At 41.8% G+C, this 17,761-nt stretch overlaps 1 protein-coding gene across 1 annotated transcript in view; it reads left to right on the forward strand.

Annotated features, from left to right (window-relative positions):
* Nucleotides 1–17,761, forward strand: part of LOC108804732 (protein argonaute-3) — an 80,632-nt gene that overhangs the window by 24,922 nt on the left and 37,949 nt on the right. Inside the window, exons 2-5 of the mRNA XM_018576598.1 lie at nt 612–783; nt 5,444–5,564; nt 8,355–8,563; nt 15,140–15,276. Coding sequence (XP_018432100.1) covers nt 612–783; nt 5,444–5,564; nt 8,355–8,563; nt 15,140–15,276 — 639 coding nt within the window. The remainder of the gene's footprint in view (nt 1–611; nt 784–5,443; nt 5,565–8,354; nt 8,564–15,139; nt 15,277–17,761) is intronic.

Below are 17,761 nucleotides of genomic sequence, written 5' to 3' on the forward strand. Positions count from 1 at the left end.
ATATATAATATATATATATGTTTCTTTACTATTTCTTACTATTTTTTTTTAATCCAAAAATTAGGCAAATGCTAATAGGATGCACCTGGTTAATCTTTGAAAAACTAGAAACAATCTGGCTTGGATAAGGTGCCTTGTGCTGTGTGATTATTAGTTAGGAAATCCCCGTCTGTGCTCCTCTGATATCAATCACCCTGTCATTAGGGGCCTCAACTTTTCCAGGAATCTATACCCTACCCACCTGCTTTCTCATTGTATAATGAAAATGTTCTTAATGGCCACAGGCAGAAATAATGCCCAATCAGTGGTGCTCGCTGAAAAAAAAAAGTTTGGGGTTTTAGCTACTCTTTTTATATTTGTGAGGTCAGAAACATATGGTGTATGGCGCCTTAACAATGTGGGATGAATTAAATCAAACTAATGGTTACAGACCTCATAACATTGCTACATTAACATACTTTTAATGTGCCCAACAGCTGGTACCTGTTCTCAAAGCTAGCAACCTATTCTTATGTTTGTCAATCTTAAGGGAGTAATTTAGTGAAATCATCTGATTGCTTGTATATTTAAACATGTTGGTTAGTGGTTAACCTCTTTCTTATTTGTTGCAGGACCCGTGGGGGCACAGCCCGTTTTTATGGTGCCCAGACGGCCTGGCTATGGCACCATGGGAAAGCCCATCAAGCTCCTGGCCAATTGCTTTCAAGTGGAAATCCCAAAGATTGACGTCTACCTCTATGAGGTGGACATTAAACCAGACAAATGTCCTCGCAGAGTTAACAGGTAAGAGCTAATGGTTTGGTAATGGTCCCATGTGTGACATAGAACTATATTTGTCATGCCTGTTGTTGCGTGTAACTGATTGGATCTCAGCTGCGGAAGGTATATAGTTAGGTAGGTATGAGGAGAAGGCTTCTCAGGCGTGAATCTCAGGCGTCGCTCCCAATCTTTAGCGGGGAGTCTGAGATTCTTGCATCATAGCCTTGTAACAAAAAGAGGAAGAGAGGTATGGCTATTGCTTCATAGCTTGCAGTCTCTATAAATCAATGACAACTAGGATACGGATAGTCATCCCCATTACTATTTGCACTGGCTATAGAGCCTCTGGCCGCCCTTATTCGACAATCCGAGGATATAGTCGGCTTTAGACGGGACACTACTGAGGAGAAAATTGCACTATATGCCGATGATACCCTACTGTTCCTAGCAGATACGGGCCCCTCCTTACGTAGTGTGATGCAACGTCTGTCGGAGTTTGCAAAATACTCTGGTTTGGCGATTAATTGGGATAAATCTTCATTGCTCCCCCTAGACCCCTTGCCGGCTCCTCTGTCTCAGGAGCTCTCCTTTATCCCAACCCAAAATTCCATCCTGTACCTGGGAATCTGCATTACTCCATCACTGTTAGACTATCTCCCTCTTAACTTGATGCCAGGATACGGATAGTCAAATGAAAAACTAAGGTCACGGATACACAGGTATTTTGAGTAGTGTGATAATCCCAACAGACAAGTATAGTAATCCTCTAGACAGTCTATCACTTTAGAGAGGCTGCTTAACAGTAGCAGAGATTCAGGGCTCCAACAGGAGTAATACTTGCTGTTTTGGACAAGTGAAGGATGCATTGATTCCTGTGGCTGGGAAGGCAGCGATCCAGCTCTGGCAGTCCAGGGGAGATGGGTCCTAGGCTTCAGGAGGCAACAGGCGCTTCTGAACCCAATTGTGGAACGCCATGTTGCCTCAGCTGAGCCTTTAAATACCCCCAGGAAGCAGGAGGAGCCGTCGGCCGGAACGAGCGGCTTCAGCGTTCCACCGTGGAACGCAAGCCACTCGCCTCACAATCAGGAAGTCGAGCGACCTCCGCGTTCCACCGTGGAACGCAGAGCGGCCGTCCGCGCAGAGGGGCGGGTCGGAGTGACACTTCCCCGCCGGGACTCGTTACAATATTTTACCAAGTTCCTATTTCATTGGACAGTCTGGCTACTAGGAGCATTTTCTTTTTAAAGAAATCCTTGACTATCTTTTACATGCCTTATTTAGGAGTCAATTTTGGGTTTAGCTGCCATTATTTTAATGGTACTCATGATATGAATGTACTACGCAAGTGTGAACTAAGGACTAAAAAGGTTTCTTTAAATACCGACTGCAGATTAATTTATGAGCAATAAGTGACTTAATCCTGTGATTTTGAGAGCAATAAGTCGGTCTTATAACATTCAAAATATTAGCTGCTATATCCAGCCAAATGCATGGGGAAATTCCACTTTAAAAAAATAAAAATTATAAACAATCTTTAAAAAAATGATTTTAGCATATATAATTGCAGCAGAAGCCATTTTGTTTATTTGTATTAAGAAATACCTTTTCCACTTAAAACTGTAGTTTCTGAAATGTTCTAAAACTATAAAAAAAATAAAATGGCGACCTGGAGCCGTTCTGTGCACACATGGTGTAGTGTGAACCCAGATATGTCATTTTCTGCCTCAGTGATCGACTGCCTGAATTTCCTGGAAGTCTGTACTGATACAAGTGTAAAATTTTAGGCATCCGTTTGAAAAGGAATCTCCTCTTTGGTGAGATACTCCGCTCTAAAGTTTCCCATACACCTGCCGATTATCGTATGATAATCGCGGTTGAACCCACGATCGTACGATAATATCAAGGTGTATGGAAGGCGTGTGACTGTTTCTACTGCACGGTCGCACGTCTTTTGTCTCCTGAGCACGCTTGAAAACCCGCCGAGAATCGTACGATTTTCGGCGGGTTAGTGGCGTTCTCGGGAGACAAATGCCACACGGGCCGGTGTGCGCAAGCGCACACTGCCCGCTCAGCATTGAAATCATCGGAAGCCCTCACCTCAGCGGTGAGAGCTTGCGATGAATGCAAGTACGATCTGCCTGTCCAAGATGGGCAGATCGTACGAGATTTTAATTACCTTACAACCATCGCAGGATGAGAGTCGTGTGATGGTTGTAAGGTGTATGGGCACCTTTAGTCCACCAGTTGATTATAATGAAACCCACCCACTCCCATTCAGGAGTCCGTTTGGAAAGGACTTCTGGAACAAACCACTTTTTCTTCAGAACAGAAACGGTTTTGAATCTGCAATAAAGTTTCTTAAAATTGCTTGCATTACAGATCACCAAGAGGGGATTCATTTTTTTTTTTCAACAAAAGTAGAGTTGCCCTTTAAGGATGTTTCTAAGGTAGCTGGTCAGTCAGACTTGTATTATCATATAAATAAAAAGATAAAGTGGACATGCTGGAAAAAGTGATAGAACTAGAAGAGCGACTGCAAAAAGACAGTCAGTGGTCAATTTAGGTCATTAAGTAAGGTCACTGGTAAGTATACACAACTTTATTCTTCCCAGATCATTTTTTTTTCTGTGCTGGGCTTGGTTGCATTTTATATGTTTACATGCGTAAAATTGGGCTAGTTGGACCCGGAACGCAGTAAATTCTGTTTTGGGTAAACTGAAGCCACCTAGATGATGCTGGACGCCTAGGGGTGCTTTCAGTCATAGAAAAACATTATGAGTCCAGGTGCTTTTAGAAATGAACTCCAAACGCACCTAAACTCAGCGTTTTGGTACGTAGTGTGCAATGAGGCCTTACTGCTGGCTAACTTTCTACCTCTGCTGGAAGTCTGTTTCAAACATCAGTTAGTCTTTCTGTAAAATAATTATTTCTAAGGTTGGTTCTAGGGCTGCAGCTAATGATTATTTTCATAATCGATTACATAGCCGATTATTAACTTCGATTAATCGGATAAAAATTTTTTTTTTAAATGAATACCGTCATTTATTTAAAATGAAATGCACAAATGCAGCATTACAGACAAAGTATTTTTCAGAATAAAATGGTAATGCACATTTTTTTGAATCGCACTGCACTCAAACACAGGGCATTGCAGTACCGCGCGTTCCAGTGGGGGCGATCACATTGCAGCCGGGAGGTGCATTTGGGATCCACCACAACGCACCTCCTGCAGCAGAATTTGTCAGGCCGAAACTGAAAACGACTTTTCCCACTATATAATTTGTCAGGATCTGTCCCGGCTGCGACGCTCTCCGTATATAGCGAGCAACAGCCCGCTTATATACTGAGCTTTGGGTCACGGGAGGAGTTTAGAAAATGTCCTCCCGTGACCCTGAAGAGAACTATGGGGAAAAACACTTACCCCATAGTTCTCTTTTAAGCTTTAAGAGAGCATATTCTTCTGCTAAGTCTGCTTCTAGAAACCCTGAAAATGAACCTTCACCGATAGAACCTATATTGACCTCCAACTTGTTTTTGTTTGTGTAATTTACTTCTCAAAAATACTGGACAGTACGAATTGTTTAAATGGTTTGCTACATAGAGGTCTTCCTCAACATAAGTATTGTACTCAGTTTTTCATTTGTGTGATTCCAAATAATTTTTTTGTGATCTTAAATTCTTGAAATGATGCTTGTGTTTGGTCAAGCACACATGGGCTACATGCATATTTGTCTATAGAAAGGTGCAGTTATTTCAAAACCATTCTTCCCCACGCAGACTTTTTTTCAGGATCACATGGGAGGGATGGGGGGCATAATAGGTGTAGTTGTCTTGACTTGCTCTCCTCCCCATGCTTAAGGCTCTCCACCCTTCCATCCCCCTATATGTTATCTGAGGAGATATATCATTAGTCAAAGTTGTTTTTGCTTAGACACAGGGATATCGTAAACAAATTAGTGTGTTAATTGCAACATGCTGTATGTCTATGACCATTTTCTTCTAACAAAGTACAAAATGTTTATTGCTTGAGCAGTAAATCTCATTTATTTGTACTGTAAGCCCTTAATTTCATATAGTGAATGCTTTTTTTCCCTCTGCAAGTTATCCAGCTATTTATAACCTTTTATCTACTTTTACATTTGCGTAAAGGTTATTTTCTAATAATAAAAAAAAAGTTAACAAAAACATTTGCTGTATGCTCAGTTAGACTCCTACTGTAAGAAAATATTTCTGAGATGTTGTTCTGACTTGGGTGATAACATTTGAGTTCACTTGCTAAAAGAGTAGAAGCTGTTCACTTAGGGTCAATGTCGATGCTCTTTTGTACACTTCAGAATGGCTTTTCACCCCATACAAATCTATGGGATTGCGAAATTTGCTGAAACAGGTCAACTGCAATGCAACTTGACCTGCAATGTATTCTGAAGGATCTCAAATTGACGTTAAAAGAATTCTGCACTTGCCCATTGAAGCTTAGTATATATCCTGCATTCACCTTTATTACCCGTGTGTGAGAAATTTAAGAACTATAAGAATTTGTGATAGCCCTCAATTGGTTGATTTATGAACAACTATTTATTTATTTACTATGCCCAGTGAATGTTCATTTTACCAAGTGTGTCAAAGACAGAATATTTGATAGACCGCAATTGATTTTTTTTTTTCCCCCCACCTTTTTCACCAGGGAGGTTGTTGACTCGATGGTCCAGCATTTCAAAGTCACCATATTTGGTGACCGTCGACCAGTTTATGATGGCAAAAGAAGCTTGTATACTGCCAATCCACTGCCCGTAGCATCTACTGGGGTAAGTTCTACATGTATACTTTACGGCTCTGCTTTTTGTTGGTCTGTAGAACCGCAGTCTGTATGAGCGAAATGTATTTTCAAACTGCTGTTCAGAGAACATGTTTCCTAAGACTATATGCTTATGAATCCCCAAAGTACATAGTTGCTTGTTATTTTAGAGAAAAGATTGTGTCACACCCTGAATACAATGTTAAGGTTTGGTGTGAACCAAGGAGTGTACTTGGCAGTGCTGTGGGTGGTTATCTAGGTGGTGATGGAGAGAACTCCATGTCATCACTCAGACATCTGTATCCAAAATGGTAACATGTTTGTATCATTCTACGATGTTACAGCACAGGCACATCTGCCTCCCTTTTTGAGATTAATCCTTATTCTCCTCTCTCAGTGCACTTTATGAACCTGACAACAATGCTGCCCTACTACAGCATCCCAGTGCCACTCCACTACATTCTCTCTAAATGCTGATGGCAGCTTTCTAAGCTCCTAGGCAACTAGAAGCCACAGGACTCTGATACATTGAGCTGAGTGAGAAGACCAGAGAAAAGCCAGACTGTATCACCTGGGAGGGGTTGCTTACTGCAAGCAATGCTGCCTACACAGAACTACAAAAGGGCAGTGAGGTGACTGATCACCCAGTGCATAGGTAGCCTCTTGGGATGACCTGTCTCTATTACTTGAAGTGCTTGGCTACATTACCTTGCAAGTCAATCTTTATAAACCAATTTTCACTGTCTTTAGTAGGTTTATTTGTAATGGCTGTGGGATTACAGATGAGTTTACAGATACACATGCATATTGAAACTCTTGTGCCCAGAATTCAGCTTTGAATAGAGTAGGCCTATTTTCCTGTAGTATCTCACGTTACCATAACTGGACTCATATATGTTTAACAAATCTGAAATATCTGTGGGACCTATACATAGTAGCACTTTCACACAGAAAAGTAGACCATATAGATTTTGCGACTTTTCCCTTTTCAGAAATCTTAGTCTGATCTCTTAATTGGACAAACTGCGGTACTGCCTCTTAAAATAACCCAAAGTTATCTAAAAAGGCTGTCATTAGTTAAGCTGGCCATACACTGATAGATTAAACATCTTGTCATTCATAAATGCCACCGGAGACTTTAAGAATGTCATTCAAAATTTTGTTTGATTTTGGAATCAATGGAGTTTCCACGAAAACCACATTCACTGTTAGACTTTCATTTGTCCTAGAAAATTTTCCATCCTGCTCCGTCGATGTTACTGGTATATGTCCAGCTTTATTGTAAACCTCATGCTGTTTGTTAACTGATGAATTGCTCTGCGACAGCCACTCCAGGCATTTGCTGTACCAAACAAGTTTCATTGTATAAATATATAACTGCTATACTTTATTAAATAAAAGATGGAAAAGAGAACCATGTGAATATCTTTAATGGCTTTCTTGACTGGAGGCGCGTTACCTTCGCCTTGTCACTTTCTGCAACCTGGTAAAAGAAGTCCGTTGGTAGGGGTAGCTGTTTTGCTGATAACCAGGAGTTCCTGCAGCCTGGCAGCAGTGTTTCCACATCATCCTCTTGTTGCAGCATCTACACACAGTCATCATTAGAGGGAGCTGAAGGGACGAAGAGAGGCGATAGTCTGTCTCTCGTCTTTCCTTCAGGTCCCTCTAGCGTTGGCCAGGAGCAGCTGTTGTAGAAAGAGAAAAACATAAACATACTGCTGCCAAGCTGGAGGCCCTCTGTCATAAATTCCTGGTTATCGGTAAAATATGTACCCCTTTCAGTTCATTAAAAAAAAAAAAAAATTGTTTAAGCATACATTTGCATTCTATTCTTTTAACCTACTTTTTGTCAAATTTTTGCCTACTGTCCTCTAAAAAGTTCTTTAAATGTGAAACTAATAGTTAAACAAATCTGAAATGAAAAAATGTTTTAATATTTATGCATAAAAGGTGTAGACAATTGCTAATAAGGGGCTATACCTTTTTCTGTAATGTGAGGTCCGGCAGCAGCCTAGTGCCAATCATGTTGTACAGAGGATAATCGGGGCTGATGTCAGGAGACTGTTCAGGCAGCAATTCTGACTGGCCAGCTCTGCCAGGGCATCAGTCCCCCCAAGATCCCCTCTGCCAAGTAAGCAGTGCATTTTTCATGTGGCCACATGCTGGCCTGCTGCAGCAATAACCTTATTTATTTTTTTAGTTTTCTGTAGGGCTTGTTCACACCATAATCATCGCGTTCCATGTGCATTACTGCATGCACGTTTATACTCATTTGTAACATGTTTTTGATGCGTCTTTAATGTGCTGCATTGCTTTTTTACTCCATAATTTTGATCTAGTATGAAAACATCCTTGTGTGTTTACATGCGTTCAGGCATGTTTCACTGCGAGGACATGCATGTGCTGTGCTTTTTTTTTTTTTTTTAAGCACTGGAACTGAACGCAATGGTGTGAGCTAGGCTGATTGGAAAGCATTGAATTTACTGTGCTTGTATTTTGGAAGTGTTTAAAAAAAAAAAACGCAGCTGGTATGAACAAGCCCTTAATAAAAATTCTCCTTATATCGAGAAAAACTGAATATCTGTGAGGCTTTTTCCCAGTTTGTTTGCAGAGTTATAGGAAATAGACTCTGTATATGCCAAAGGAGTAATTGAGAGCTATTGGTAAACCCAAGGGTGCATCATCATTATTATTATTTAGCTGTAGTTATGTACACTCCTTTTAACAAGATATGCGTCTTATGTGTCTCTTATGTCATCTCCTCCTATACAGATTTTTCTTTTGTGTGTGTTTTTGCTAGGTGGATTTGGATGTAACATTACCAGGAGAAGGAGGGAAAGATCGTCCCTTTAAGGTCTCCATCAAATTTGTTTCTAGGATAAGCTGGCATGTGCTGCATGAAGTACTGACTGGAAGGTCCCTCCCTGAGCCATTGGAACTGGACAAGCCAATAAGCACCAACCCTGTCCATGCAGTTGATGTAGTGTTACGCCATCTACCCTCTATGAAGTACGTACAGAGCTGTTAAAACACAACATGGAATTACTTTTCTCTCTTTACCAAAGGGACAATTTAAATTTTCTTTCCGCTCATTAAAGGACGCAACAAAGATCTCTAGATGCTAACTGTAGGGTTATAGCTCCACCAGGATGCTAGGTACACAACAAAAATATCAGCAATGGGGTGAATGGCTTGCTTTCCCCACAGTGAATCCCTTAGCAGCACAGGAGTATCTACTCTACAAATAATGCAAAGTTCCTTTCTTGGGCCCCACTATGCAGCATCAGGGATCCCCTCCTTCTTTTAATGCCATTATGGTGGCTATGGCTTTGTGATTCACATCGAACAGACCATGCGTCGGGGCCCTCCTCCACCCAGTAGAGCCACCGGAGGAGCTTAAAGTGACATTAAACCCTCAGATTTTTTAACATAAAACAATACTGTAATGTGCGCCTTACTGTAATCCATGGTAGTTTCCCTTCTCTTTGCTGCTCTTCCTTTTAAATCCGTATCTCTTCTCATGCTGTGGGAGAACTTCCCTATGCAGCTGACTGCCTCTTCCTGTAGTTCTGGCTCAGGTTGCAAACCTATACACAGACACCATGTAGCCATTCCATACAGATTTAAAAGGAAGAGCAGCAAAGAGAAGGGAAACAACCATGGATTACAGTAAGGCACACATTACAGTATTGTTTTATGTTAAAAAATCTGAGGGTTTAATGTCACTTTAAGCTTGCAGATGCACCATGTTCCCCCTTACGATAGCCAAGTTCCGTATGGTACTTTTAAGCCTAAGCAATACACAAAGTTGTTCCTTACCTCTCCTTCTTTGATGCTTTCCTCTTTAAGAAGTGGAAGCGTCCCACTCTTGCTGTCTCCAAACATTTTTTTTATTAATTGTAAGTCACAGAATGCAGGGAGTTTCTTCTTGAACGGATGGGTTATTCAGCTACCTTCAGGTGATTTTACACTGGGAAAGAAAAGCTGTTATGACAGCTCTGTATAACCTCTCCTTCTCTCAGCCTGCCTCAGTTTTTTGCTAGTGACCTTAGCTGATGGATACCTTCTTTCTGTTCTGAGAGAAGTACATCCTTTTCTGCACGTTCTACTGTGGACTCTTCTAGGAAGTTTCCCTAAATGCTGCTCAGAGCCTCTGTGGCACCTAACAGCAGTTATCAGGTTTGGGTTTCTCCTCAGCAAATCCTTGTACCCAGTTCTGCCTGTTCCCTCTGTCAGTCAGCATTGGGACTCTAGTGTGAATGGGGTGCACATAGTGCACACTCCCTCCCCCTCCTTTTTTTCTTTTTTTTTTTCTTTTCCTATGGTCCATAGGCAGCCTGTCGAGCCTACTGTAAATGCACCTGCCATTTTCCTTTCCTGGTGCACTCTGGGCTGTCTATACACACTGCTCCAGCTGCTTCTACAACTTTGTGTTTCTTGCTTACAAATGTCCAGATCTCTGTTATGTCAACCTGTGTTCTAGGTCACTGCTGCTGCCTACACTTCTGGGACACTAGGCATTCTCCACCTCCACAGCAGTAAGTACTGTGAATAAACCTTTAGTCCAGTGGTGGATAATGGGCACAAGGAGCCGTGGGCAACAGGCTCTGACCTCACAGCCTGACAGTGATTCTGGGGAGGGGTCTATCCCCTCTGGAGACACTGGCTCTGCATGCTGTATGCTTCACTCCCAGCCTGAAGGCCCTCCTTGGTACCCTCCAGGACTCCCTTGTCTACCCTGCAGTCCAGAGAGGAGTTTTCTGCTGTAATGGTGGAATTTGTGGAGGAAATGTCTACGCTATTGAATTCCTTAGACCGTAGGGGGTGTAAGCAGGCCCTCTTTCCTTCCCCTTCAGAGTCCCCATCTGACCCTCCTCTGCCTCTTGTGCCCTCACTGAGGGAGAAGAAGCTGCTTATAAGTTAAGTTGACTCAGACCAGGAAGAGGACCTGTCTCCTGACATGTCTTCTAATCTCAAGGACACTATTCCTATCCTTGTGGACGTGATGCATGATTTTTTACAATTAGAGCTGCTTGTGTCGACCTTGCCAAAGGTCACAAGTCTAGGTTCATTAAAAATGTCCAAACATGCCCAAATGACCCTGCACTTTTACAGCGTGTGTTGTACAGTGACTAGAGTCATCCTGAAATTCTGTGCCTCCTAAACGGTTTGCTTACCATACCCTATTGAAGAGGGTTTCCTTCAAGAATAAGTGCACTTTCAGAGAAAGTAGGCATGGATGTTAACGAAAATGGGAAGCCCCAGATGCCAGATCTCGGTAAAAATGGGAGGGGGACTCTGTTAGATCAGAGGATGGAAAGTGCACTTATTCCTTAAAAAATGGGCTGTCTCTGTTGTACAGTTTCAAGGACCATGTTAACGAGGTTAGACACCCCCTTTAAGCCAATATTTGCTCTTGCATGTTCTGCTATGCAAGGTGCTTATACTACCATGGTGGTAAGTCAGACCTGATCTGTGTTATCACAGGCTGTGGCTAAGGACCCTGGGTCCATATTGAAGGACCCTACTGCTTTAAAATGTTTAGAACTCTTTCCTTTGGCCTTGTGCTATTGTGTAGATGGACTGGTGGCTAACCACAGACAAATCTTCATGATGGGTCTCCCGTTAGTTTGTGTAAAAGATCCCATGGCTAAAATGCTGGTCTGCATAGCTTCCATGCAAGAAGCACCTTTGAAGCAAGAAGCAATTAATGCTCTCTCCTGAGGAACGCCTGTTCGGTGAATTCTTGGATACCTTGATCATGGAAGTAACTGCGGGGCAAGGGCACCTCCTTACCTTAAGAAGATGAAGTCCAAGCCTACAGTGGCAAAATCCTGCAAGAAGGGTTCCTTTCATCCCTCCTAATCCTTGGGATCCAAATCCAAACTGGGTTTTCAGTTCCATTGTAAGTCCTCGCCCTCCAAGCCTGCTTAATTTGGAAACAAGTCCTCTTTTTATTCATTTTGAAGGGATGTCCTTTAAAATGTTACTAGTAGAGAAATGCCTGTCTGTCTTCTCAACTCCCAGGATTCAGGACATTCTGACATCAGTAGACAGAAGTTGTTTATTTGCACCTCCTCATTTTTCCTTCCCATCAACGCTACCTGTGTTGGCGAATCTTTTCTAGAGGCCGCTTGCCTCTCACTTTTTTTTTTCTTAGAGGCCTTCCTTTGTGCCAGGGATCACCAACGTTGTCCCGCGTACTCACTCTGGTGTCTTGTGGGACCTTAGCTTAGTCCTCTCAGCACTGCAAAAGCCACCCTTTGAACTTCTTATGAATGTGGTTTGGGCTGCTCATGTGTACCTGATGCTTCAGTTTCTCAAATCTGTAAGGCTGCCATCTGGTCCTCTGTTTACACTTTTTACCAGGTGGACCTTCAGGCCTCTGTGAATGCTAGCTTCGGCTGCAAGGTTCTTCAGATGGCTCTCTGACTTCCTGGCCCATTCTGTGTATAGTTCCCTTTTGGGGTGTGTCGTTGTTTTTATGGGCCTGTTAGTGGTTGCTTACAGTGTTGCCTGCGATTACTTTTTCTCAGTGTTAAAGACCACTAAATAACATTGGCTAAGTATTCTGCTGCAATGTGTCGATGGATTCTCATCCATCATTCACTGAACAGTAGCTCCCTGCAGGCCAAAGGGCATTCAGACATAGTTACATAGTTACATAGTATTTGAGGTTGAATAAAGACATTAGTCCATCAAGTCCAACCTATTAGGATCTCATTCTAGGAGTACCTGTCCCCCTGTATATTACGGTCCCTTAAAAAATCATCCAAACATACTGGAAAGAACCCTGTCCGGTAGCAAATTTTGTCTCTTCATTTGCCTTCTATGTTGGCAGTACCTGGCAATATTCCCTAGTAGTCAGGGTTGGTAATGAATATCACCTGACCCAGCCTCTAAAGCTCATCAACCCTTTCCATGAAATGGAGTAGGAGTCGAACCTTGATAACCCCATTCATTTTTCTGAAGTTGTTTCAGAACCATCAGGCTTTGCAGCCAGGGCTATTGGACTATACAATTCCGTCTTGGTCTCCAATTACCCCAGGGTCTAACATTTTCTGTACCTCTTCGGCTACTGCCTGTCTGCGGGCTGCTGTGATATAAGGCTTAACCCAAACCTTGGCTTGTGATAATGTCATGTTTTTAATTATATCTTGCTGGGAAAATTATACACTTTCTTCTGTGGTAACTCCTACATCCCCATATAGGGTGAACCAAAGTGGTCAAAGCTCCCAAAGTTTACTAATGCTTCAAATATCTAATCAGAATAATTCCCAAGTGGTATTAAACCCAAATGTATAGAAAATAAGAAGATAACCCCCATAGGGATGTACTGTTTGGGAATCAGCCAAACTTGGTAAAAATGTATAACAATGTATTAAATAACAATACAAACACATAAGTTAAAATATTATGCAAGTGTCCTGCTAATTTGTCTATACCTTATTGGACACAAATCAGTTACTGGAGGGTCTGGCCAAGATAAATAAAAAAATAATAAACTGTTATACATTTTTACTAAGTTTGTTTGACTGATTCCTGAGGAGTACATCCCTTTAGGTGGGTTATCTTCCTATTTTCTAACCCCTACGTTACTAGCATCAGAGTTAGGTTCAAATGGGTAAGATGTTCACTCAATGGGTACTATATTTTCAGATTTAGGGGCCTTTTCCGCCCCACTTCCTAGAACCCAGAACAGTGGAAAGTATCTTCTTAGTATTACACTGTGCAACAGTAATGGGGACACAACTACTTTGTGGCAAACCGTTCCATGACTGGTTTCTAATTACCAACTCTGTAGATGACTTCTTACAGTCAATGTTTACACACCCTACTCCTACCTGGCTTTGAGTCAGTTGTTCAGTGTCTTCGAGCAGAGTATGGACAATTCTGTGACCAGTGCTGTGGGATAATTCTTAGTCACGTTTTACACACGTTTTACACATCCTAGCTGGAGCTAGGTCAGTCGTTCAGGGTCTATGAGCAGAGTATAGATCAAGTTAACCAGGCTCCCGAAGTCTAGGAGGGCATGCATACATTTCTCACTTATCTTTACCCCAAAGTTTGGAGTGTCGATATAAGTGACCAGACCTGGACACACAAATGAAGACAGCCATCAAACTAGGCCACACTCCATAGGCGCTTGGGCAGAGGGCACTCGGCGGCAATATGACACCACCAACACTGGGTACGCCCATGTGTTCTGCCAGGACTTTTCAAGCGGGGCCTTCCAATAGGAGTTGATCCTCCAACCACTTTCACCTCAGTGCCTCCCTTTTGTGACTTTACAGGTTGTAAAGCTTTTTTTGAACTGCTTGCTAAGGGAGACAGCCCCATGATTGTTGGGTACCTTGAAGCTTTAGATATGTCCAAGGGGGTAATGCTAGCTACATCAGTTGAAGGCTTGGCTCATTTACCTTCACAGCTCTGCAGGTAGAGCTCTTAAGAACTTGTCCTAGGTGACCCTCTTCAAAATGTGTGGCTCTGTAATAACCTCGGGCTGCAGCTGCTATTTAACCAGGTTGGTCAAGTCATACATTTGGGAGCAGGGAGACCCTTTGTTTGCTAGCTTAACTGTGTACCCACTGAACCCTCAGCGGGTCTGTCATACCCGGGTGCTACAGGATCTCTGCTTTCAATTTTTCATAATCTAGTGCATAATCTTCACAACATCTTGCGCTGTCATACTTTGTAGGGGTTAACTTTCTGTGTAAATGTATATTTTATATAAATATTTATTATTATTTAAACTATTTGTAAGTTGTAGTTTGCCTAAAGCTGCATTTCTAGCAATTTTAGTTTCCTCTCATGCCCTATGTGCTTGAAACTATACCTAAAGCTATACAGTATAATGGAAAAAAAAGTAGTGCTGTGGAAATTAAAGATTAATTTCTCGATTTAATCATTAAACTTTTTGATCGATTAAAATTATTTTGATCGCTAATGGACACACTCACCTCTCCGCCGGCTTCCGGGAGTCCCGTCGGCGATGCGGTGACGTCACGGACATCGACGTCATCGGACTCCTCCCCCCCTTCCCCAAGTGGCTCCGTCTGCTAACGAAGGGAAGGAGTCCGGTGACGCCGATGTCCGTGATGGCTAACAAAGGGAAGGGGGGAGGAGTCCGCTGATGTCGATGTCCGTGATGTCACCGGACTCCTCCCCCCTTCGTTAGCCGATGGAGCCACTTGGGCCAGTGAGTTTGCCCAAGAAACTTCCTGCATGAGCGCCTGCCAAGGCATTGGCCTATACACATACAGCACAGCAATGAAGTAATAAAATGAACTAGGATCACACTAATCCAGCACGTTATTATTCTGAGTTGCCCCACTGGCGGCCATATTGAGTGGGGCACGTGAGATTAATAACGTGCTGGATTAGTGTGATCCTAGTTCATTTTATTACTTCATTGTTGTGCTGTATGTGTATAGGCCAATGTAGTTGGATCTGTATGTGCGTTATAATTGAAATTAATCCATTAAAAAATGTTTTGATTAATCGAACACGAAAATTTTAATCATTACCAGCACTAAAAAAAAGTATTTGTTTTGCTTACAATTAAATAATGTATCTGTCTCATAGGTACACCCCTGTAGGGAGGTCGTTCTTTTCTGCACCTGAAGGGTATGATCACCCCTTGGGGGGCGGAAGAGAAGTGTGGTTTGGCTTCCATCAATCTGTCCGACCTGCCATGTGGAAAATGATGCTTAATATAGATGGTAAGTAAACTGAATGCTATAATCTCCCTTGTAAAAAAGAGTTTCTAGATCGATCAAAGAATTGTATTTTGACATATACATGTGCTTTTGGATATGTTTTTGGATCAGCGGGGTACTTATCTGCAGAAGTCTTCCTGGTGTATATCCCATTTCCTTGTTTACAGCATACTGTATTATTACATGTACCTTTCAAAACTTTTTTTTGTGGGTGCTAGTTGACAACCTTAACAAGGATATCTATTACTGCGGCAAAACCAAAACATGGTTTGAGGCAAAATCAACTGAATGTTTCTATCCGTGTTTTCTTATAGGCATCTTTTGCAAGGTAAAGAATTGTTGCCTTCCCCTTTTTAACCCCTTCATGACTGAGGCCCTTTTTTCAATTTTTGCACCCATGTTATATTCCACATTTTAGGCCTGAAAATGAAGTACATAAGCTTCTTTTTGGCAGATTCTGCACTTCTGCAATTCTGCACTTCTAGGCCCCATAGACTTCACTGGAGATGCTCAAAAACGTGCGTTTGAGTTTTTGCACATTTTTCCATGTTTCGGCATTCACATCACTGTGCCACAATCTGCTCATAAAAACATTATGTGTGTGCGTTTTACCTGCGTAAAAATATGCATAAACGTGCTACACAAAACGCGTTGAAAAAGCGCATATTTGATGTTGCTCAGGTGTGAATGAGGGCTTAAAAGCATGGATGACTTCAGCTATGAGGAAGGATTAGATTAACTGAATTTGTTCTCTCTGGAGAAGAGGTGATTGAGGGGGGATATAATCACCATGTATAAATACATAAATAGTCCATATAGTGAGCTTGGTGCAAAGTAATTCAGTTTAAGGTCACTGCAAAGGACAAGGGGGCACTCTTTGCGTCATAAAGGAAAGGCTTCTTCATAGTAAGAGCTGTGAAATGGAATAGGCGTCCTCAGGAACTAGTTCTAGGTAGCTCTGTTGTTGTTGTTGTTTTTCTTCAAATCTGGATCAAATGCATCAAATCTGGATGCATTGCTAAATGAGCAGAATATAAATAGGTATCAACATTTTGTACGTAAAAACACCAACAAGATTGTTGATCCAGGGAATATCCAATTGCCTTAGGACTAGTTCACACCAAGCGCAAAGCAGATGCAGAGCATAGGAGTTACCGAACGGATCGAAACTGCGTCCAATGTATTCCAATGGTATTTTGGGCTCTAGTTCACACCAGTGTTCAGTTCCAGAGCATGTGGAAAAACTGCAGCATGCCCTATTTTTTTTCTGTTCTGGAATGCACCAAAAAGCATGCAAATTCATCAAAAACACATGCGAACGCACTTAAAGCCCATTTCATTTTTTACTTTATTTAAACGTCCCTAAACGCGCCAAAATACACTGCACTGCATGTGCAGAAACTCATGCAGATCTGGTCTGCATTTGGTATGAACAAGCCCTTAGAGAATCAGTAAGGCTTCCCCCCCCCCTGTTGGAGCAAATGAACTATGTTCAACCTAACTATAATTTTCAAAATTATTTTCAAAATAAAATAATTTTTTGGTCTATTAGAGTCCTCTCAAACCCAGATCTGTAACAAGGTCCTTTTTGCCTCTTCTGTTAACACACCAAATATAATTGTATTACTGTGAAATGCATTTTATACAACTAATTTTGCTCATAGATAACCTTTCATCATAGCCTTCATCAAAGCTGGTGATCATTTTCAACCCCTCACAATTTAGTTTAAAAATGATACGCTGCCTTTGCTTGGTTTCCGAGGAGACAGGAAGGCCCATTTGCTGCAGATTGTGAGAGGTTAGCTGTGTTCATGTCTTCGGTAATCAGCTTGTGTAGGTGTCTCTATAATCTGGAGTTTTGTTGTCTTGAAACAGATGCCTGCATCAAGGTGGAATTCTGCAGTTAGGAAAATGAGTTGTTCCTCGTTTTGAAGGATAAATATACTTTTTTTTTTTTGTGTGCACTACTAATATGATGATCTCTATAGCAACAGTCTATAAGTAAAAGAAGATGCACATATATTTTTCCAGAAAAAGCATTGTGCTCCAAAAATAAATGCTGAATCTTGGTGTACTTTTCGATGGCAGCAATGGTACATAGGAACATATGCAAGGAAAACCGCTTTGGCATCCCACCCTTCCCCAAGTTCAGGATATAATGTACGTTCCAGTGTATTGCTGTCACTGAAAAATAAGCTTTAGGATTCCGCATTTTTGGAGAGCTTCTTTTGGGACATTATATTACAACCTGCTGGTGGAGTTTATCCACTTCTAGTGTCTCAAGGCTACTTATGAAGCTTCACTTCTACTGGAGCATATATAGTGTGTGTGTGTGTATGCAAGCAAGTATATAGTTGGGGCAAGAGAATGGAAGGGGGATAATGAAGGCAAGGGGGTAGGCACAAAGAATAACTTTGTTTTCTCTGAAAGTACAGTTATCCTTTAAAACAGTCCTTTTATCCACTTTCGCTGCAAGTCACATCAGCAC

The sequence above is a fragment of the Nanorana parkeri genome, unplaced genomic scaffold (genome assembly GCF_000935625.1).
Source record: "Nanorana parkeri isolate BGI_ZX_2015 unplaced genomic scaffold, ASM93562v1 scaffold70, whole genome shotgun sequence".
Classification (NCBI taxonomy): domain Eukaryota; kingdom Metazoa; phylum Chordata; class Amphibia; order Anura; family Dicroglossidae; genus Nanorana; species Nanorana parkeri.